General features: G+C 37.2%; 1 protein-coding gene across 2 annotated transcripts; it reads right to left on the reverse strand.

The window, feature by feature from the left end:
• Window positions 1-1,902: 1,902 nt before the first annotated feature.
• CDC16 (cell division cycle 16) lies at window positions 1,903-22,062 on the reverse strand. Of its 2 annotated transcripts, none has more exons than XM_050333377.1 (18): window positions 21,945-22,062; window positions 20,983-21,037; window positions 19,945-20,042; window positions 19,380-19,418; window positions 18,469-18,609; window positions 16,485-16,644; window positions 15,635-15,729; window positions 14,860-14,993; window positions 13,761-13,840; window positions 12,148-12,197; window positions 11,418-11,491; window positions 9,386-9,511; window positions 8,483-8,635; window positions 7,853-7,916; window positions 6,169-6,230; window positions 3,994-4,129; window positions 3,311-3,401; window positions 1,903-2,192 (listed from the first exon to the last, which is right to left on the reverse strand). In XM_050333377.1, exons 1-18 carry the CDS (start codon window positions 21,990-21,992, stop codon window positions 1,927-1,929), a joined length of 1,872 nt encoding a protein of 623 aa, XP_050189334.1. In that variant the 5' UTR covers window positions 21,993-22,062; the 3' UTR covers window positions 1,903-1,926. The 2 variants fall into 2 exon arrangements, with proteins under 2 accessions (XP_050189334.1, XP_050189335.1); XM_050333378.1 differs by having other exon boundaries at window positions 20,983-21,034; window positions 21,945-22,048.
• Between the last annotated feature and the right edge of the window lie 1,799 nt (window positions 22,063-23,861).

The raw sequence follows: 23,861 nt of genomic DNA on the forward strand, positions 1-23,861 counted from the left end.
CAAGAGCAGATCCAAACATTGAACAGAAGAGAAATGAGGAGAGAGTAAAACTTTCCGTGAAGTCCTGTCTGAGACACACATCAGGAACCACAAGCTCTAACCTATGGGAGCCAAGCCAAACCATATCAAGAATGCTTCTGACATCCAAAAATGTCACTCACAATGTAGGGCACTTTGCATACATTTCTTTCTAGATAACTTTTAATACAAATGAATGAAGGCTAGCAAAAGCCTGCCAAAAACCTCTAGCAGATACAAGTCAAGGCACATGATATGCTGCCTTTATAGCAATGCCCATCCTCGCTATTCCATCTGTTTCTTCCCATTCCTACCATTCTGCCCCACTGATGACAAGTGCTCTCTTTGATCCTGAGAATTGATCAAATCTAGAAAATGCTTTAAAATGCTAGTTTGTTCCCTGATTTCATTCACAACATAACCAAACATTCCTTCTGCCAAGGAAGCAGCAGAGGCGTAAGTAGATGCCTACAGGCAAGGAGGAAACACTACAAACCAGTACTGCCATTACAGCCAACATACCATTAGATCATAACTGGACAGTGCAGGAAGAAATACGAACATTTATCAATCTTTAAAACTGCTTGTCAATGAAAATTGTAGTAACATAGAAAAAAGGAAACAATGCAAGATTTATATCCATGTCTGACAGTAGATAAAAGGCCTGATTTGCTAGAAGACTGTTTTGCCAACTTCCATGTAGAAATTGCCACAATGTCTTACTAGAAAACTAGATTCACATATGCTGGATTAAAAATAATGATGATGTAGAGATAAAGGAGTTTGGCTCTCTGAGAATCTCTTGGCAATATCATTCTGGCTGCTCTGTGTGCAGCAACAAGCCTTTGGTGTCACTTTATGCATGAGATGGTCCTGGTTACAATCATTCAGGTTACATAAGGACAGATGTAAAAATAACCATCAAAAGATCCTTTAAAGGATGAGACCTGCCTAACATGAGTAGCTGTTGAGACACACTTATTATAAGGGCTTCAAGAGTATCTAGAAAAAATCCCCAGTTTACCTCAAAGTCACCTGAACCACACACAAACTACTAAGCTCCAAAAGAAAACTCCTCTGTATAAACTTTTTTGCCAGCCACAGTGAAAGAGAGAGACCTGATAGCAGCCAGGAGATGCATATGCTTCCTGAATGATTAATTTTCCCAACACTCTGCTTGGATTCCACTTAAGACTCATGGCTCATCCCATGTTTTTCAGGAGAATATGTAACTGCAGGTTCAACTTTAGACCTAGGAAGTAAAATATTTTTGTTTACCTTACTTCCTAATGTCTACGAATATACAGGATTGGTATAGAATTCTACACTCGACGCAGACCCCAATCCCTATGTTTTAACATATGGAAGGGAAACTTGGGCACCTCCAATTTCCTCTGTGAAGCCATAGCACAATTTCCACTGTCACTGGGACAGAACTAGACTTTACACTCCCTTGTTGGTGCTCAGAGGAAAGCAATCGTATCGCCTAGACCCAACCAGATTTCAACAGTGAGAGCGTGTGCAATTGTTGTTGAAACAGAGACTCCTTCCCGAGCTTTCCTGCACTCAATACCCTTGAATTTTAAAGTGCAGTTGTGTCTAAAACCTGAACTCACGTTCAGTAATGCACAGACATGCAAAATAGCCAATACCCTGTATACTACAGTACTATGTATATGGCCTGCATTGATGCAATGAAGTCTTCTTGATCCAGATGGGGATTCATGAGAGTGCTATCAGGAAAGGAATATTTATAAAGTAGAAACTATAAAACTCCCAGTGTTAGGTACATAGTCGTTTGAATTCATATAAAAAATAGTAAATTCTTGAAAATTTAACACCAAAACAAAAATGCTAAAACAAACATACTACACTTAGACAAAATGAACTCTCTACCAGTATTTATGGTCACGTACTATGGTCTGACATTGACGTTTCTAACATCATGTCACTTTCATTCATTTCAATCTCAAATGTTTCTTCCAGTGGACGGCTGGTATCTGTACTTTTCCTTTGATTTGATGTCTCTAACGTTACTATGCCACTTTCATCCAGAGTTTGTCTTTCTATGTCGAATTCTCTAAAATCCCAGGGAGGTGAAATTATGTTCTTTAATGTCTTCACTGTGTGTACATCAAAGTCATAACATCTTAATTTGTCTTTGATCTCCGTTCCTAGGAAAACAGACAAACGATTAGTTTATTCCAAACGAACACTCCCAAAAACATCTCTCAAAGAAACTGTTATCCAGAAACTACTATAATCCTGTGCTTTCTGATCATCAGGGAACTGCTGCTGCTTAATGACTGAAGATGAATAGAGTTGGTCTGAAAAAATCCAGCAGCCTCCTTTTTGAGAAAAGCAAAATAAAAGCAGCACAACTCAGATTCAAAAGTCTGTTATGAGACATAATTGCCAATTCCCTTCCCAATTCTCCAAGGGGCTTTTTTTCTTGTTTAAGTTACACACAGTTTGGTTTGCATTAATGCATATCACATGGCTGCATGGTTCTTCCAGATGTGTTAAATGACTGCATATGGAGAAAGACAATATTGAGAAGAAACATCTGCTTCAATTGTGTGAAAAATCTGCTGGAAAAGCACTAGAGCACACAGATGGCTTTTACTCTTAAGGCTTCAGCCTTCTGAACATGCTTGACAGAACATCAGCTGTGTTCACTACAGATAAAACACTAAGCTCAATGAAGCAGAAATCTGTCACTATAAAGTTGTAGGGGGGGCAGAAAAGTTTCACAGAAAATTTAAAACTATGGCAATATAATGTATTACTGTTATGAAGGCCTTTTTTTTGTTACTATATGTAAAGCTGTATTTTTGGAGTCAGAAGAATTTATCCTGTCTCCACAGAGCCAAGTTTTAACATGGTGAAAATGCCTTGCTCTACAGCAGTGTTAGCACTAGTGCTCTGATTTCCTAACTCCATATCTCTATTTTATTTTTTCCCTATTCCCTTTGATGTCTAAGCTTCCACAAATCAACATTTTCTACAAAGAAACCATCAGAACCTTAAATGACAAAGTGTTTCCTTTCTTTATGCTGGTAAAAATTTACTGTCATGATGCTCAAAAAAAACCAGTGGTCATCTGCAATTGCTGTTAAATTCTGAATCATTTAGCCATTAAAAAAAAAAACAAAAACAAACAAAAAACCAAACAAAGGCATGCTCTACTTTGTAAGTTAATGAGGTAGTGGTAGACAGTCTTTCTTGACATAAGAATAACACTCCTCTCAAAGGACTCAATGATTAAGAGTCACATAGGTTAAAGACTTACCAATGTAGGCTTCAGAATCACCAATGTACATTTCTATGCAGTGTCCAAGCATTGTGACTGAAAATGTGTCATCCCTTCTGAGACCAAGGGCCTGTTAAAAAAAAAAACAGTAAAAAGTATTTAGTAGCAAACAAAACAGTAGCAAATTTACATCTTAAGTCTGCAATGGTTCAGTTTGTTATTCTGATGTTCCACAGTGCTATCTGAGCATAGTCTTCACTCTAAAAGCGAAACATTGCACAACTCAAATAACACCGTCACATAAACAGTCTGAAGTAGCAAGCAAACAAAGCACTGAAGCAAAAACAGAAAAGGATTTAAATACAGACAGAGAAACATTCAAAAATCATGATATATAACATATGTTGCTGTTTACTTACTTTAAAATTTCTCCTTTAAGGCATTTGTTGGAAGTATTTGAAATTACTTCAGCAGCATGACAAGCTTATGTACATGAAATGTAAATTGCAATAATGGCAGTCAAAGTTTGCCAAAGAGGCCATTTTTTAACCTAACCAATAAAAAACTTTAGAAGATGCTTTTTTAAAAAAACAAGATTATAAAATAAACAGTAATTTGGAGGCTGGAAAAAATGCTAGTTCTCTGTTCCAAACCTAAACCAGAATAAAAGAGGTAAATTGGAGAACCTGTGGCCAGCACTTTAATTGAAGGCAGTTACGTACCGTATGAAAATAGTCGATTGCGCTTTCAAAGTTGCCCATTAAGCTGTGTATGTAGCCAATGGCAGAGTAGGTAGAAGCATTCTGAGGAATTAATACCAGAGCCTGGCGATGGTATTCCAGTGCTTCTTCATACTTCCTGTTAGGGTTAAATACAGAAAATCGATTAGTAAATGGAATGCAATTGTGCCAGAACTTAAAAATTATTGCTTTATACTCTGAACATAACAGAACGTACAAAAGACTCATGGATATTGACGATTTTCTTCCTCAGTGTAATTGACAAATCATTGTTCTCCTTATGTAGCAAAACAGCTGCCTACAGGAGGCCCCATTTGGAGATGATCTTAGCCATTTGATGTGGTAAATTGCTTTACATGCTTAATGCTGCTCATTGTAACATTGGCTTGCTTTCTGTAGCTTTCATTTGCCTCCCTGGGGGAGCGATGGAGCAGTACGAGAATAAATCATGCATCATCCAAACTGAGAAAAGCTCTCTGGCCAGAAATTTCAGAAGCCTGTGCTGCATACACTGGTACTTTTTGTCAATTCTATTTTGCTATACCCGCTATCAAAAAAGGAGTTTTACACATACCCATAATTTCTTTCAAATACCAGTCACCCTTTCTTTGAAAATTATCTATTAATTAGACTGATTATTACATTTGTTATTTTATAAAACAAGGATTAAATGTACACTATGGCATTACTCTGAGACATTGTCACATTTGACATCCTAATTCCACATTGTTAAAAAGAAAGATAACAATTGCCTACTCACAACAAATTTTAACGACTATAGTGATAATGAAATTATGTAAACAGCAACACATGAAGCTGTTAGAGGGCATCAAGTAACAATTGAAGCAGAAAAATTATGCAACTGTTTGCTTGCTGCACAACCCTTTCACAACTGCAATTTTATTTTCACTCATAGTATTTACATGTCCAGTTGATTACCACTGGATTTTAATATGCTGCTTTCAAACTACAACCCCTTAATACTAGTGAGTAGACATATATCCAGTAAGTTTTTTCGTAATAGCCATATCATGTATTACAATCACTACTAAATTAGTTATTACTGAATTTTTTGAGTTTTCAAAGCATATGTACAGCTGCCTAAATTCTCAACTTGCTTTTCTTGAAAGATGGTTTACAAAGATGCAAAAGTATAATGGGTGTGATTTCTGAACCTGAACAAATACTACAATGCAAGTTGTACAAAGCGTGATGTAAACAGTTACTGACTTACTGGAGAAATTGAAAAAAAAAAAAAGACAAAAGTAAGTATAAACAAAACAAGTATTTGAAAAAACCCTGCAATTATAAACAGATTCCAGAAGCAGTGCCTTTTGTTTGATCTTGGCACAAGGAGTAACTATTATATGTTCTTATTTTATAATGAAAATGAAGACTAATTGGCAATTCGAGCACAAAGCAATTACTACCAAAGCCAAAGCAGAAGTACAACTTTTATCTACCATAATCACATTCTCATTAGCAGCTTTGAAAAAAAATTACAGTATGCACCAATTGGGCAATTAAAACTGACACTAAAAACACAACAAAAAATATGGCATTGATTGAATAAAAGAAAACACTGGTTAAAGTCAGATTAAGGTAATTAATGAGAAAACATGTCTCTGTGTTAAAACTGTTAAAACTTGCATAGGTACCTTGCACTTTTGGTGTTCATGGAATGAAAATATGAAATAGTTTTGTTCTAAAAAACCAGAAAAATCTCCTTGCTGTGTTAATGTGACTAAATATTTCATTCCAATAACAAAAAATAAGTACTAAGCCAAGCAATTAACTGGCACAAAACCACCTTTATGTTAATTAAATCAGTGGACATATTCCAGTATGCGAGGACTGAGATAGTAGACAGTTAAAATTCACACCCATACAAAGACCTAAAAGCCTATGACCAATTCTCTATCTAATAAGAATCAATAATTAAGGAAAGGCTTTTATATTAAGGACTTCAACTTGTGTGTGGTAAACAGGATATAAGGGGCGAATAACATATTACATTTACAGGCTGATTTAGATAATCATCTTCCTATAGGGTACTTCTACACTGTTCTCATGTGGTAGATAATCTTGATATGAATGACAGAGAAAGCACATTTGTGCAGCATTAAGAAAAATGTAGCTCCAGCAGTCTCTGCTTACTTGAGTTTTCTGCAGACATGTCCTAAGTTGTTCAATAAAGGCTCCCACTTATCAACTGTCACCTGCAAAATAATGCAGCAATTCAAATAACTGCAGCTTCTCAGACTATGACTAAATTTGTCTACTTTAAAAAACCCCCGAAGATACAAATGAATAAGGCATTTTATTTATGACTAAGAAAAATATCAGGAACATTTAAAATTCTTTACAAAACACACGTCTAAACCCAAAACCTTTATTCAATAACTCATTTTTTCTATTTTATCCATTCCCCAAAGCCAATTATATTTCTTTAAAGGGTCAGTGATATTAAAACTTGGGTGCAAACCAAACAGAACTTGTTTTCTACTTAACTAAAAAGAGTCTTAGCTAGGAGCACCGAAGACCACCTCAAATTAGGTATTTGTAAAACAATCATGAACAGTGAAGGTCTTTTTGCTGTCTTCTCCATGGTCTCACTTCATCTGCTCTAAATAAATTAGCTCATTTATGAGGAACACAGAAGGCGACCTGAGCCAACAAAATCCTTAAAATCCTTTTTATTGAAATTAAAAATAAATTGGACTTTTGCATTTTGAGTTTGCGATTTATAATAATATAAGACTATCTTCTGAGTCTCTAGTTATTTTAGGTGTTTCCCATACTAATTCTAAATATTCACTTGTGTGTTTACAGATTGCTGATATTTAGTACTTCTCAATAAACATGAAAAATGCCACATAGAAAAGAATTTCTGCATACACATAAATTTAAGTGTGGTCTACAAAGCTTATAGCATTTCCACAAACAATATTACAGCTTTAATTAAAACAGAACAAGCCCATTTATATATTGGTGACATATAAATTAGTAGCTGTGCAGTTTGTTTTAGTAAGTATGTGCCTTGTCCACATGAAGATTTTTAGTTCTTCAGCACTTTCCACTTTATAGTTTACTGTGCTCTAGAAGCAATTTCCTTATCTTGATAGGAGATGCTTTGTTAACATGGTAGCATGAGGTGATGTCCTCATTTACTAAATTTAAGCTAAAAATTGAGAAACCCTATCTTAAAATTCACAAGAAGCCTGTCACGAGGTGATACTGCTTTCATTAAGGCATCTTGAGTTTCTCTAGTACAATATGTTTCTTTAGACAAGATGATATCACACAAATAACCATTACTGCCAATAGGTACACATTTATTTGTATTCCAGCGTGAGGAATCAGGGTTGTAACGGTCAACTTCTGATTCACAAAAGCACCTGAAACTACATTTCCCAACACTTCTTGCTAGTGATTATTTTGGTTAATTTCAGGAAAGTTAGTTAAGCATCCCTGTCAGAGCGCATTCCTTCTCAGTGTCTCTATCCTCAGTTCCACCCTCAGTCAAGAGCCATTATTCTTCTAAGACCCAAGCCTGAGAATAAGACCTGGATTTCACTCCTCAATCAATGCTTATTTTTCTTTTAATTTCATACAGAAAAATACTTTTTGTCTTTTCCTGTAGCACTGAAGATGATATATGACAATTCTCATCTAATAACCCAACACACCCAATTACAAGGAGATGGTCCAAGTTTTAAAGTCAAATTTATATTGTATTGCTTTTATCTTAAAAGAAGAACAACATAAATTGTCACAAGACATTATAGAATTTGCTGGAGTTTTACAGATTTATAATCCTGTATGTCGTTAGGAAAAATACCTCATTTCCAATAGCTTTGATTTTTTCCAGTGCATCAAGGAACCACTTTTCTGCAGTTTTCCAGCTAAGAATTGAGGGGGTGGGGAGAAAGAAAAGTAAATTAGTGAAGAGTTTTCATTAACAGTATGAGAAAACTATATTGCAAGGAAGAGTTCTTTGACATTATTTCATTGTATGAACAGAATTAGATGTAAAACGAGTAATTTACACTTGGGTATATTTTGCATTGTCTTCCTAAGAGGTAACAAGACAGTTTAAAAAAATTGGAATCAAACCAAGAATATTGACTAAACATTTCATAGAACTGTTAGGGTTTTTTCCAGAATATATTTGGAACCTCCTGAGCTGACAAAATGTTTTGCTGTACAAAATTTTATAGCATGTGTGCGGCCAGATGCCTTTTCAGGCATACAACTACACAATGACAAGCACACGGAAGGTAATATTCATCTCTGCATGCTCCTCAAGATTAAATTCTGTCTTTGTTCAATCAAAAGCAAGAGTTTTGATCTAGACTAAACCCAAAAGACACTATAGCTCAAAGTAAGTACTTAAGTAGATATACTGGCACATTACACTTCAGAATAATTCATGTTTAGGATAGTATTTAATCATATTTTGCAAGCTTACTCTCCATTTTGAAATGCTACCACTCCAACTTCATGCATAACAAAAGGATCTTCGGGTGCAATGCTTAAAGCTTGGCTGAAAAACCGTTCAGCTAACTTGGAGTTGTTGGTCAAACCGTATTCCAGTCCAATGTAGAGCATCGGCAAATGACACCTAAAAAACCATAAAGCAAACTGTGTGTTTGTTTTTGTGTGGTTACCAGGAATGGAGTCACAAACTACAAAGAAATGCCAATTGTGTTTGCAAATGTATATGTACAACCAAGTAAAAGCTGATTTAAATGGACTATTAACCTAAAGGGAAGTTTAAAAAATTTTACATCTCTGTTAGTTATTGACAAGAATTTGAACTCCAATGCATAACTGTAACCTGCTGTGGAACACGTATTTTCTGAATGCTTCTGTTCTGAGAGTTTTTTTCCCTAGTTTCCTTCATACGTTTAATTTACAAATAGAATATGGAAGAAGCAATAATTAAAGAGATTATATTTACCAATAACCACAATCAAATACAACAATTTTATATGCAATATTACATTAGTCCACGACTCATTTTGCAACCTTCTCCCACAGCATGAAAGAACTGTTTAAGATATTACTATACAGCAGTTGATGACCTGGTGTGACAGCCATGATTTACAAATTTCATAGAACTGTCAGGTAGAACACAGATTACCTATATATAAATCTTGACTTTAGAACTTATAAAATCACAACAGCAATCATATATAATGCAGCTAAATGCAGATGATTAAATTATTTGGGTTTGGTTTTTTTTTTCTCCCTTGTTCTCTAACAGATAATTATTGCAAATGTATTGCTTCTGTTTATTCTTTCAAGGGATATAAGTCAATATTCTACACTATGCATATGGATATTCCCGAATGTGACATTTTTCACATACCCTTTCATGAGCTGTGCAGCTGTGAAATACGCAGCCATTGCTTGGTCATGCTCACTCTCAACTGCAAATGAATGCCCATATGCTATCCATGCAGGTCCATAGGTTCGCTCAAGCGTAGTGGCTTTGCTAAAACACAAGCAAACACATCTGAAATTAAATTTCACCTGCTTCAGATGACTGCTTAGAGACGCTGTGTCACAGGTATCTGTTAAGAAATCACCTGTAATGACCAGTGGTAAACAAAGTTAATTTTAAAAGTTCAAACTATTTAGCACTTATAAATTTCACACATTGTCATGAATTCATTATGGTATTATTTCTACTACTGTTCATGGACAGCAGAATTATTTGATATTATTGAACATAAACAATGATATAGTAAGTGAATTGAATAAAATACAGAAAACATTAGTAGTGACTCTAATTTATTGCAAAACCCTAGCAACACATTTCCAAATAAGTATATTCCAGAAAAATCTGAGTTTCACAAGCAGGATATCAAAATACCAAATGAACACATAGGTTGAATTGTGTGTTGAAATTTTGCTATATAATTGTGCTAGCCTTGAAGAAGACAACTGTTTGTCACACCCAGGCCATGCATCAGGGAAGTATGTCACTCAAGTCTCAAGCTGAAAACTGCAACCTAAGCATGAAGACTGCGCTCTAGAGTCTTTACAGAAAGATGGACTTGACAGGAACATTAGAAAGCTGTATAGATTATTTTCTGAGTCTGAAGACAAGGGGATTCATAACTAAACAGCTCATGACAAACATGCCCAGTCTTTTCTTAAAACCTTCTGACACGGCGATCCTACATGCTCCACAAGTAATCTATTCTATTGCTTAACTATCCTTAAACACTTCATTTTTCCCTAACATTTAATCCAAATTTTGTTTGCCACAGTTAAACTCACTATTTCTCATCACAGCTCCTAGGGAATGGTGTGTTCTCCATCTCCTGGGACAAAACTTGACATATTCAGACATTTGCATCTTGCCACCCATGACATACTTGGGTATTCAAGTGTGTCTTCAAGTTTCTTTTCTGAAAACCACTGTGTAGCCCACACTTGCTCCCAGCCTTGTTAGCTGTACACTATCATTCTTCTCCAAGAAATTTAAGCTTCTTGTTACTATTTCACTTTTACCAGACCTCTTTCTCTTTTTACCAGAACTACTCTGAATTCTGATGTTTGATTTGTGGGGTTTTTTGTTTGGTTTTCTCTTCAACACATCTATAGACTCTTTCTTCCTGGCTAAGGATGCTTATAGATTTAAAGATAGATTTTATAAATTTATTTCACCACCAAAATCACCTATGTCACTCAGGACAGCTTCTGGAAGAATTTCACACAGATACTTGTCAGGTATTTAAACAGTTTACTCATAATCATCAGGCATTTGAAAAGTCTAAATTACTAACCCATCTTTACCTTTATTGTCTATAAAGGTCTCAAGAAGAAAAATGAAAGTCTTACAGGTTGATTTATGCCTTCTCAGTTTAAGCTTACAGCACCAAAACAAATGCCCTACTTCACAGCAAAGTCCTGCTCTCCAGTGCTGATATTCTCTACATATACAGGAGACCTACAGGAAAGAGCATTGACCCAACTTAAAAAGTCCGCAGTTGCTTGTGCACAGAAACAACTAGACAGCCAAGTATCAGAATTTTCTATCTAACTCTTCCCTTTCAGATACGAAACCTGAGCCTGGGAGAATGTCTGAGTGTCCTCAAACTAAGGACTGAGGCCTGATTACCTGGCTGCAGTTAGCTTGGCAGCATGAGTGAATGAAGGGTCTACACCTGCCCGTAACAGCCAAGTGACTGCTGAAAGAGATGCCGCACCAGTCTCTATCATTTTTAAAGTATCTAGATGGATGAAATCCTAATTGCTATATCAGAAAAGGGTTGGCAACAAAAGGATTATTTTACTAGTAACCAGTTTATTGAGGGTTCTGTTTATGAGCCTGCAAACAATCATGAACATTGAATATTTATTTAGCAAATGAGCAACGGAAAAAAAATTACCTGAGATATCTTCTAGCATGTTCATTTTTGTGGCCAACCATGAGATAGTAGCATCCTACTGCAAACCATGACACCTACACATTAAAATCAAAATAGAATATTATTAGATATATCACAGTCATTTTAGTGAAACATCAAAAGAGAGGAACACATAATAGAGAGGAATATTTTCACTGAAATCACAGTCAGTTCTTCAAATTATTTGATGATATATGCTGGCATGTAACTCTGTAACTGGAGCTTGTTCAGCTCTCAGAGAGCTAAGTGGAAGGTTTATTGCTGTCTTCAATTATCTGATGATAAGGAACACAGAAGACAGAGCCAGACTCTCACAGGGGTGCAGTTGACAGGGTGGGAAGCAAGGGTACAAGTTGCAACACGAGAAATTCAGATCGAGTCAAAGAAAACTAATTTTCACTGTGAAGGTGATCAAACACTGGAAAAGGTTTCTCAGAGACGTGTAGATTTTTATTACTGCAGTATTGTTTTAAATTTTTGTTCAAAGTTAATAACTCACACTGAGTATCTTTTACAGATACTTCATTTTAAAAAAGGAACCTTGGTATAAGAAAATTACAATGCATGGAAAATAAAAGGAGTGAACTGTTTTTACAAGCTTCATCCAGCAACAGATTTTGAATTCTGTTGCTCAAACTGACTATTACATTACACTTTCTACATGTTTTCACCTAAAAAAACTACCAGGCAGTGAAGGCTTAGAACAACTTACAGGATTATTTGGGTACAAGTCCACCAGTTTGTGAGAAAGATAGAAAAGCTCTACATATTGGGAAGAAAACAAGAAAATAAAATTAAACCATGGTAAAAAATAAAGATGTTTCAAGTCTTTTAGCTTTCCATACAAAATATCCAGAACATCCAACATTATTAATTCACAAGTAAACAAAAATGTTTTCTCTTCAGTGGTAACGCTTCAAACTGCCTCAAAAGAGATTTGGTTTTGCAATTAACGAGAAAAACCCAACCAAAACAACCCATAAGTATTCACAGCACAAAAATAAGCAGCTATACTTCCCACCCCTTAAAAATTTTGAAACAACTTAGGTCATTAACATACACCAAAATAAATGCCTGTAGTATTACACTTGAATGTACCTTGTCAAGGTAAAACACTATTGAACTTCCTACATCTAAAAGGTATAACATACTGGCTAGATCCATTTCAAAGTAGAGTCCTGTGCATTAATATGCTGAAAATAGGACAAAAGCAAATAAATTATTATATTACTTAGAATAATTCTAAGTGATTACTTTTCTAATAAAAATAATAATTCTACTTATTGGAATAACTTAATACAGATTTTCTAACAATAGCAGCAGTAATCAGATACAGGGTAACAATTCTATTGCCTATATGACTTCAAAAGAAATAGCATTATGGTACGTAAAACTTCTATTTCTTCAGAGCACAGTGCTCTTAAACTGATGAGATTGTCCTGGAGCACTCTGCATCAATTCTCAGCTCCAGAAAAATCAAATTTTGAAACAAGCTTAAAAAATACCAACTTATTTACAAAATGCTTCTTGAGGCAGACTTAAAAGAACAAGCAGATCACCAGCTTGACTTTCAGATATAGTTAACTATAAAATAACTGAGAAGTACATTCACTAATCACTGAGAAATGCTAGTACTCCTAATGACCTATTTGCATACATATAATGCACCATTCTCTGGGAGCATGCACTCACATGAGCTCTATTTATTGTATTTTTCCATTTGGTTTTAGAGACATTTAAGCTTTGATGCGGATGTTTATATGCAGTCTGAAATAAGAAAAAGCCGTCCCAGCTGCAAATAAGCTATTATTGTAATTCCAACAAAGGTGTTGCATGATTATTAATTTGTTTGAACTAAAGAGAGGCCTTCACAACACCAAAGGCAAGGAGAGTCTAGAATCTTTTCTAACACAGAATAAGCATGTCCACCTAAGCATACGCGACTGCTGAAGAATTCTTTCTGGTTTAAATTAATATAATTTATTTTTCAGCAGAAGAAGTACACCCAGATACTCTACAAAGATCACCTCAAAACAGAAATTAACCACAGGCTACATAGTTAAGAGACAGTGACACTTATGATCATGAATGAATAAAGACTCTGCACAACTACCTCCCCCCCCCACCCTCCCAAGTCCTGCTGTCAGCTCTGAAATTCCCTTCTTTTCCAGTTACCACTGTTTTCTTGAAACTGCAGGTAGGAAGAAAAATATATGTAATGTTTCAAATGGTACATAAGGGGGTTTCTTGGCATCTTTAATTCTTTATTAAAATTGAGGCTTTACAGTATTCTGTTGACTCATAATAAAGTGTTTGGTTTCTTACCATTTGCTTTATTAAGCTCCACAAGTGTCCCTATATGTACAGGTAAACAATTTGCATGGAAGGGATCCTTTTCCATCACTCTAAAAAAGAAAACCACAAAACAACAAAATCTGCAATGCACATTTCAAAAAAATTAATGTGTTATATGCAAGCTGCTTTTATAGTACGTAACATTCCAGTTAATTACACTTTAGACAAAGAAAACTATTTGTGACTAGGAGGTAACTATTAATGGCATAATAAAGACTCACTTCAGACCAGAAAAATAACAATTAATTTAGCTTAACAAAAGAGGAAAACAGAAAATTATGTTAAGCTTAATATACAATTAGAAAATCAGAATACAGTGCACTTTTATTTGCAAGTCACTTCAAATTTAACTACTGGACAGCAAGCAACAACATTTCTGTTCATCTTTTCCATATATATTGACGGCAACTTCCAAGCAATAGTCCTCAACTTCCTGAGCTTAGCACTGGGCAGTATGCCTTAGGAATCAGATTTTGTTCAGTTGTAGAATTTTGTTTCCTGTGGCATTCAGAAATATAACCACATGTTCAGGTTTACAGTAGCTGAGAAGCAAACCAGGGTGTTCTGACCCTTCTGACAACTGAGCAGCAGTGTATGCTCAGACTATATAACAACTGATACCCAATAATCAGCTCATCAAAATTAGAAATAACATGCTAACTTTTAAAATTAATATTATCTTATTATCAATAACATCATAACTTTTAATCAGCCAGAGAAATCATACTTCCTAACTAACCAACTGATTCAAACCTGTTCATTACAAAGACTAAACAAGAAGTAGGTTGAGAGCAAACAAAACTGAAGGTACCAGAGAAGGGAAGAGGATGGATGAAGGGAAGTGCAGCACAGAGCTGAGTAAGTGGAGTTTTGCCTTGGTACATATTATAATGTGTCTTGACAAACTACACACTTTAAATACCTGAAACATATATATATATTCTGAAATACATATCAAACTGTTTTATATGTCAATTCATTGAACAGCAATATTGGCTATAAGTCCAGGTAAAATTATTACACTTCACAATATGAGGAAAAAACCCTAAAAGTTGCTTTGTATACTTACACTGAAGTAAGTTTGTAACACATTTTGAAATCACAGTTATAATAATGTCTTTCAGCTAAGGATACCACCACATCTAGGTTTTCTTGAAGACCATCTACTGATTCAGGAATCAGTGTTTCACTGGGCTTATTATACTGAAAGAGAAAAGAAACATCACATGAAACAAAAACCAATCTAAAATCAGATGATCTAAGTATTAATATTTTTAGTGCTAAAATAATATTTAAGAAGCATTAAAGTTCTTAAAATTTTAATTTTTGAACTGAAAGTCCATAAAACAGGTTATTTGGTAAAATGCTTCTTTGCAATGTACTTAAAAGCTCATTTAGAACATGAAAGATGTTTGCCAGGGTCAATATCTTAAGCGTCGGCTGTAGAAGTTAATAATGATCAATACACAGTTCGATTTTCAGTACTCTCACGTTACCTTTGGAAAAAAATAGTCTGGAATGATGTTGCTATATTGGTTATACTGACATTTTGTCTACATTATTAATACTCTTTTTCTTTGCATAGAAGTTTCTCAAGAAATGAAGCTTAAAAAACATAAATCAGAATTTCAAGCTGTTACCACACCAGGAAACAAGTATACAGAACACTGTTATACTACTCCATAAAGTGATATCTCCTGTATCAAAAATTTTAAAATAGCCAAAAATTACAAGGCCCATATTTATTTCAATGTTCACAATAAATGTGATACAAGAGAATTTACATCCAAAGACCAAAGATTTTTAATCAATTATCCAGCTTTTTAGTCAGTTTGGGGATTTACCTTTTTTAATTTATTCTCAAATAAAAAGTGAAGCAATTCCTGTTCTTCTTCTGTACATTGTCTACTAAGAGGTAGAGATTCAAGAAGTTCTTTTTCTAGAGGAATTAAAAAAAAGTTGAAGAGGTCATATTACGGAAGAAACAGCAAGATCCAACATTTTAAGAACTTAGAGATGCAAAGAATTTTATGCTGCTCATCCCAACTACAAGGAAGATAACAACACAGATACACTGAAACAGATAATACTACTAATTACGGAAATTAAGGATTGAATTCTTAGTTCCTTCTACACTTTTAAGTAAAATTTAATAAACACACCACTGTTTTCATGTACTCTACATATCAAATTTTATCACTCAGAATGCTCTGTTAACCAATGCCTACTATAACTAAGCAAACACCAGTAGGGTTTCATGGATTCAAAGCTGAGAACACAGGTCATCATCATCATCATGGCTAGGCTTCGCGAACGAAGATTTGAAAGGGCTCTACCCACGCTTGCGCTTGCCCACGCTTGCTACAAGCGCGAGAACACAGGTAAAAAAAAAAAAAAAAAAAAAAAAAAAAAAACAACATCATTTAGGCTGGACAAAGAGCATGAGAGTTTCTGGAGCTAACAAACAGGAATGCTGGGTTACTTTGTTTCTTTCAGCTCTTAGAACTGCAAGACTGAAAAATAAAAGTTCAAATGCAAATTTGCAGAGATTGTAATTTTCACTCATTTCATACTATTTGAATTATTATTTTGAAGTCTGATATTTATCTTATGGCTTTAATTTTTATCTAGGAAAATGCATATCGAGAAAGCAGGTAAAGTTTACTTGTACTTGAGAAATAGTTCTATCCAAACCTTCTTGTGCTGTCAGCATATGGTGTGACGTTAAAAGATCAAATGCTTCAAAGCAGTAAACATCAAGCTTCAAGGCCTCTTTGTAGCTGTAAGTTGCCAGGGCTCTATTATCCAAAGCATCGTAGATCTTCCCTCGCAAAAGGCATATAGAGCTCTTGATCTGGTGGAAAAGCAGGACCGGAGGTCAGAGACTGAATCAATGTGTACCACTGGGTTTTGAGTACAAATCAGAGGGGCTCCCTGGAAAGTAAAAAGCATTTCATGCATGATAGAACCTGGTTTTCTAGTGCTGTCTTCAAATAAAAAAAATGTTTCTGCTATCTCAAAAAATTTCGAAAGAATGCATTGTCAGGTTATCTGCTGCCAAACGAACACGTGCTTGAAATAAGCAACAGAAGGATAGAATTTATCTTTTCTACTTCTGGCATCCAGCTCTCTGATACTGAGTTGTAAGCTAATTATACTCATAGAGAAACTGTCACTTCCAAAAGCAATTCTTTGTTGACCATTAAACCACATATTTCATGCAAGACATGAAAAGGCCAAATCAGTGGACTCAACTCTTCTGAGCAGAAATCCCAAAACAAAGATGTTCCAGAAATTAAAGCAGTGAAAGATTACTATTAGTGCAGTTGTGCTAAAATGTCTAATAACTAATATGTTCTTTCAAAATTCCCTAGATGGGTATTCAGTACAGTCAGAAGGCTACAGAAGTGTCAGCAAAGGAGAAGGTTAGCACATTACCCATCTCTATCACCAGACAAAAGAGACAGAGCCAACTCTCTTGGAGTTCCCTCACCAGAAACAGAGCAGCTGCATCAACAAGGAATAAACCTCATGAGGCTTTTAAAGCAGTAACACTGTAACCAGCTCATAGATCAGTCAGTCAGTCTGTAACTAGCGTCTGCAAATTAGGGAGAAGTTTGAGCCAGTATTTCTTGTGCCAGTACCCATTTCAGTAGTTCCCTCCTTTAGCAAACCAAACCCATTCTCTTGCTACTGAACTCCACTATCACAAGCATTTCTGAAGGTAAAGACTGACAAAGTTGAGGTTTTTGGCTGGATTACTTTTCAGTCAAATGAGTTTCCCAATTTACTTCAATAATAATCAGCCATCCAAACACCGGGGCCAGAGTATCATGAAACAGGGAGCAAGAATGAACAGCCAAAGCTGAGGATTTCTTCCTTTGCTTGTACTAGTAGCTTAAATATTTCCAATAAACAGATGCACCACAGTCACTTAGTCTAAGCTACTTCTCTAAAACCATTATATCAGCACTTGAAATCAGTCCACGTCAACAATTTCACTCACTTTGCTACTTCAGTCTTACAGGGAAAACACCACCTGTCAATCATATTCACTGCAGTTTCAGCTAATAAATATCAATTTGTAACTCCGAAACTGAAGACTCTTCATAGACTGTTCAGCCTACATGTGGTACCAATCCCTTTTAGTTGTCTGCCCATGCAGGATTTTTTCATTGAGCTTCAAAAACTTCACCTTCAGTCACACAGTTTTCACAAGTGTGATCAAAAAATGTTCCACTGAGAACAACACTTGAGTGATTATGAAGTTTCACTAAAAATCACCAGAGGAGAAGAAAACTTGCTTTGTCATCTCAGAACCTGCAGCCCAATTGAAAGAAATGTTAGTTCACATTATCAAGACTGAAACTGCAGCACAGAGATAAAAGACTGTAAAAAACAATGCTAGATCACGAAGTTCATGAAAAATGTCTGCAAATAATTTATGGGAAGTTCTCAAAGAGCACTCTTTATTTTTGCAAACCAAGTTACTTCTATACAGGAAGTTCACTCATGATGTGTGACTGAAAGGAGACTAATTCAGCGTTTTTGAAAATTGTGTTATCCCAAAAAGAAAGCTTAAATGCACTTTCAGATGCAACAGCTGTAAAATCACTTTCTAACTTCACACATTTTTTTTCTCAGTTATAAAAATATTTGTTTAAATAATGTCACTTACAGAGGATTGTGACATCTCCCAGTCTGTGGTAGAATCTTTCAACCCGCTTTCATCCTTCAAGTACTTTTCAAAAAGTCGTTTGTTGATTGGCTCCTCCATATCAAGAATATCCAGGGCCTGTTGATGCTCTTTTGCAGCATACTAACCAAACATGTACATGTGAAAAAACAAGGTTGGGTTTTGAATAATCCATACATAAAGCACCATCATGTTTCAAAGGCACAGATTGTAACAACCAGTTTTAATTTTATCAGCAAGTTTTTCATGCATGCATATGCTTATTTGGCCATATGTCATTTTATGATTGCAGTTAACTGCTTTACTGGTCACTTATAATATGCAAAAAAAAGAGCACCTACAGAAAAATCCATTATTCAGCATTATGCAATCGGAGAAATGGATATGCTCCTAAAACCAGTTAATACAGGTTTTAATAAACTACCATCATCTTATTCTTTAAGCTGCACATTATTCTATTTCTATATTTAATCTACCAATTGATTCAGAGGTCTCTGTGAAAGCACTGCATTTCACCATTTATGTATCCCATTTTATAGAGATGCATAAAGCTGTTAACTATAGTTATACAACCATAAATCGCATCTCCTCAGGTCAGATTACAATCAACCAATTAAAAATGAAAACATGACGACATGAGACAAAAAAGGTTCATGTTCTTCCCCCACAAAATATTAGAGGAGTACTTCCTGGAAAAAGAGTCAGTTGGATTTCTTCAGAGTAGTACCAGAATGGATACTACAGTAACCATATAATGCAAGTTAAAGAATTAAATCAATTGTCACAAAATTTAAGCTTGTTATTCCAGTGAACATAAACCTCTATGTTGCCTGTCAGCTACCTAATCTTCCCAAGATGGTTTGTTTCCAATAGTGGTTAAAATGTGTACTCACATGACATCTAGCTGCAAGGTAGCGACACGCTTCATATAACTGAAAGAGAAGTTTCATACATAACAGTTACAAAGAGAGAGCATGTTTGCTTACGCTGCCAGACTCCATTTCGCTCCCTCCTTTTTCACTTCTATGGCCTCCTCATCCCTGTTCCCACCAAAAGTCTGTCCTGACCAACATAACTAAGTCTGTAACATTTTCTCTACTACTAAACTCTCGAAGGACACAATTCACTGCTGCCTTCCCCACTCATTATCAGAGTGGAAGGACAATTGAAGCAACTACATCACAAGTTGAACTCCACCTTCCCATTACCTGCTGCAGTTACATCCTTAGACCCTTTCTCTTTTCTGTGACCCCATCTGGGGGCAACACTTTCAGCCTGACCAATATAAAGGGGGCCATATAACCTACATCATGCAGGGCCATATAAACTACATCATGCAGATTTTTTTTAATTACTTTTCCCATAAGTGTTATCCTCTGATGGAAGAAGTCCCCGTGGTTAGCAGCAGAGGTTTAAAAGAGGGATAACATTAGTAATTCTTCAACTAAAATGACTTACCTTATCCAGCTTACGTGATCGAAGGGCATGTGCTGCCCTGTGATACTGAGCTGTTAGGTAAAGACATTGGGCCAACCAATAGATATCTTGTGGTTCCTCTAAAATAAAAGAACACATTATAAACCATTAATGTACAGTGTATCTTTAAACATTTTCATACAGAATATTCACTTTTGCTTCACTAGAGAAGTATTTTTTCACTGTTCCAGCATTCTAATGAGTTATGAAGTTTTATTTTTATATTTAAATATGTATAAACAACTCATCTACTATTGAGAGACTAAAATTAAAAAATTAAAAATTAAAAAAATTAAAAATCAGATTTTAACTTTGAAGACATCAGATAGTGCACTGGACAGTGAATACAAAGAATGTCATCCTAGAGATGTGACCTGAGAAGGAGACAGTGATACAATGATACAGATCTAAGAAAGCAGCAGTTACAGGTTACCCTGCCCTTGGACACAGGGCAGAAAAAAAACCAACCCAAAACTGTCTTTCTCAAAAAAAACCATCACTGGGAATCTAACAACAGTGAAAGCACTAGACTTCTGCAGCTTGAAGTTACAATTGCAGAAGGACAGCTCAGTACCCTCCTAGTTTATTGGCAACCAAAGCTTTTGTGGGATCAAGCCCCTAGAATAATTTTAAGTGTAACTGGCCCATGGCCACAGACAGACACTGGCAACCAGCATCACCTCCCTCAGTAAACCTACAGTCTGCTTGTCACCCAGGACAACCTTGAGTCCTGCAGGAAACCACCATGGTCTCTTGTATCTTTTGCTTTTTTTTTTTTTGATTCTTAAGGTAGGTAAACCTTAAGGTTTGGCCAAACATTAATTTTAGCACAAAGTTCAAAAGGGAAGGAAGATGAGCTCTCTGCTCTGTTTGGAAAAATACCATTCCAGAGATCACAAAAAAGCACTGCCACCAAGCCCAAAACTTCAAGATTTATCCAATTATTTACTACAAAACCTCCAAAACAGAACACTATCAGAAGGAAGTTAACAAAAAAACAAGATTAAAGCAACCACTTACCATGGGAGAGTGAGGCTACTTTGTCAGCCCAAAACAGGGCACTTTGATACTGCTGCTGTAAAAGCATGACAGAAATAATTAGTATTCTTTTGGTGTTAGCTTTCCTGGATTATTCTGACTAGACCAGGTTGCTCAAAGCCCCATACAACCTGGCCTTGAACACTTTAGGGATGGGGCATCCACAGCTTTTCTCGGCAATCTGTCCCAGTGCCTCACCTCCCTCACAGTAAAGAATTTCTTACTAATATCTCATATTAACCTACTCTCTTTTAGTTTGAATCCATTCCTCCTTGCAGTGATCATATAACCATTAAGTTTGGAAAAGACCTCCCAGATCATCAAGTCCAACGCCGACTGAACCCCACCGTGACAATTAAACAATACGGCCAAATGCCACGTCCGCTCGGTTTTTGAACACTTCCAGGGATGGTGACTCCATCACTTTACCTGGGGAGCCTGTTCCGATGCTTAACCACAGTTTCAGGGATGCGATTTTTTTTTTTTTTCCAATATCCAAACTGAGCCTCCCCTGGAGCAACCTGGGGCAGTCTCCTGCCCCAGGTAAGCCCGGCCCAGCTTGCACAACCCGGCAGGGCGGGATCCTGAAAATACGCCTTCGCTACACAGCTGCCCTAGAGCCGGCTGTCCTCTTCCCCCTCCTCCTCTTCCACGCGAGGAAGGCACCAGGAAAACCCACGAGGAGGCCCCGGCTCCCACTGGAGACCGCGCAGGCGGCGCTTCCGGCCCGCCGCACCCGCCTCCCACTGCCACTCCCTCCCCTGCCGGGGAAAACGGGGCATAATTACAAAATTAGCACCCTCTCCGCCGCCGCAGAGCCCGGCACCGCTGCCCGCCCCGCCCCAGCCTCCCTCCCCGCGGGAGCCGCGCCGAGAGCGCCTTTTCCTCGGGGAAAGCCCGCGGGCCCGCCGCCCTTTGCCCAGCTGCCCCCGCCGGGCGCTCACCTGGTCGATGTAGTGCCGCACACGCTTCCTGAGCCGCTCCAGGTTCATCCTCGCGCCGTCCCTGGATGGGATCCCGGAGAGCCGAGGGACCGCGGGCCGCCCGCCGGTGCAGCGCCCAAACCCGCCCCCCGCCTGCCTTCCCTCCCGCCCGCCCGCCCGGAAACAGCGCCCCGAGCGCGGCGTTCCGGGGGAGGGGACATCCCCCGCGCGGGCCGCTGGCCCCGCACCCCGCTAAATAAATTAATTCTGAGGCTTCTCTCTGCAGCGCGGCCCCCGGCAAATTTGTTCTGAGGGGCTTCTTCGCAGCTTCGAAGTGCAGAATTGTCTCTGCCAGGTCCCCAGCAGGCTTGAGGGGAAAATATTCCCTCAGGATTTTGCTGCGATGGTGGATGGTGTGCCAGGAGGTTTCCTATGAGTCCTGCATCACCCACTCACTTTTGGTACCACACAGGTTAGGGTATCATTTTCCTCTGCTAAAACGTATCAGCTCTCACTACTGAAAGCCAAGAAACATAAACCCTTAAGTTACCTGATTTGAAGTACTACAGGTGCCAGGCAATACACCTTGGAGCAGGTGTGCCTGGGACAAGGAGAGCAATCACCTGTGTTTGCTTGGATGACGAAGGAAGAGCTGTGTCAGGGTTACAGTGTGGAGAAGGCCACAAAGGAGGCAGCTGTTCAGAAGCAGCCTCCATTTGAGAGAAATGGACCCATGTGCCCTCTCTTGATCTATTTGCAGTAGCTGCACTTCGATGGAAATCTCTTGGATTTCAGTGATTTCCTCCAGTTATTAGTTAGGTCAGCTTTTCACCTCACACTGTGTCACTCTTTGGGGGCTGATTCTTCTCTAGTGCTGTTGAGTGTGTGCTGCAGATGGCAGATACTTCTTTTATGCCTGCAGTAACACATAGATGTATTTTTCTTTTTCTGCCCTCAACTGCTTTTGTAGCTCTGCTCCTTTTTCATGTTTTGGTAACCAAAACATTTTGCTTTGAGGAAAGCAAAATCCTTGTTCATCTTTCCATTAGAACACATGATGAAGAGACTAATCCTTTTGATAGTGGTTTCTTTTGCTCCAACACTCCTATCTAGGGGGCTTTATCGTAATTAGCAACTTCCCTAGCAGGATGCAATAGCAGGATGAAATCAAGTTTTTGTACCTTCAACTCTCTGAAACTTGTGGATTGTTATGACTACTACCAATCCACTCATTGCATTTGATGGTCTAAAAACTCTTTGAAATTACTATGGTTAACAGCATACGCATTCATCAGCTTTTGGATCTTTCTACATACAATAAAAGATATTTGAGCAAGAACTTGATAACATTTAGAAACTGCTGAGTGATGGAACCCATTATTTGGTCATAAGTGGTGCATTTCCCTCAGACTAGGTGTAGTAGTAACTCACCAGAGTTCAATGGCTTCTATTCAGTGTGAGACAACAGGGCAGAAAACTGCAGTAACTCGAAGACAATAGGATGAATTTAAAAATCACAGAATTATAGAATGGTTTGGGTTGGAAGGGACCTTCAAAGATCATCTAGTTCTAGCCCTCTGCCATGGACAGGGACACTTTCCATTAGACCAGGTTGCTCAGAGCTCCATCCAACCTGACCTTGAATATTTCCAGGGATGGAGCATCCATAACTTCTCTAAACAACCTGTTCCAGTGCCTCACCACCTTCACCATAAAATATTTCTTTTTTATATCTAGTCTGGATCTACGCTCTTTTAGTTTAAATATCCCAGTAGAGAAACCGAGTTTGAAATATTATCAAATGCAGACAAAAAATGAAATAAAATATGAAAATTAGGAGTTGGTGCTAACCACTAAGATAAAAGTCTTGTCTGGGGAAATAAAAAAAGATGCACAGGAAGTGTGGGGGTTGGAAGAGAAGAAAGTGCTCTCACTGGG

The sequence above is a fragment of the Myiozetetes cayanensis genome, unplaced genomic scaffold (genome assembly GCF_022539395.1).
Source record: "Myiozetetes cayanensis isolate MyiCay16 unplaced genomic scaffold, myiCay2020 scf5-8, whole genome shotgun sequence".
NCBI classification, from domain to species: domain Eukaryota; kingdom Metazoa; phylum Chordata; class Aves; order Passeriformes; family Tyrannidae; genus Myiozetetes; species Myiozetetes cayanensis.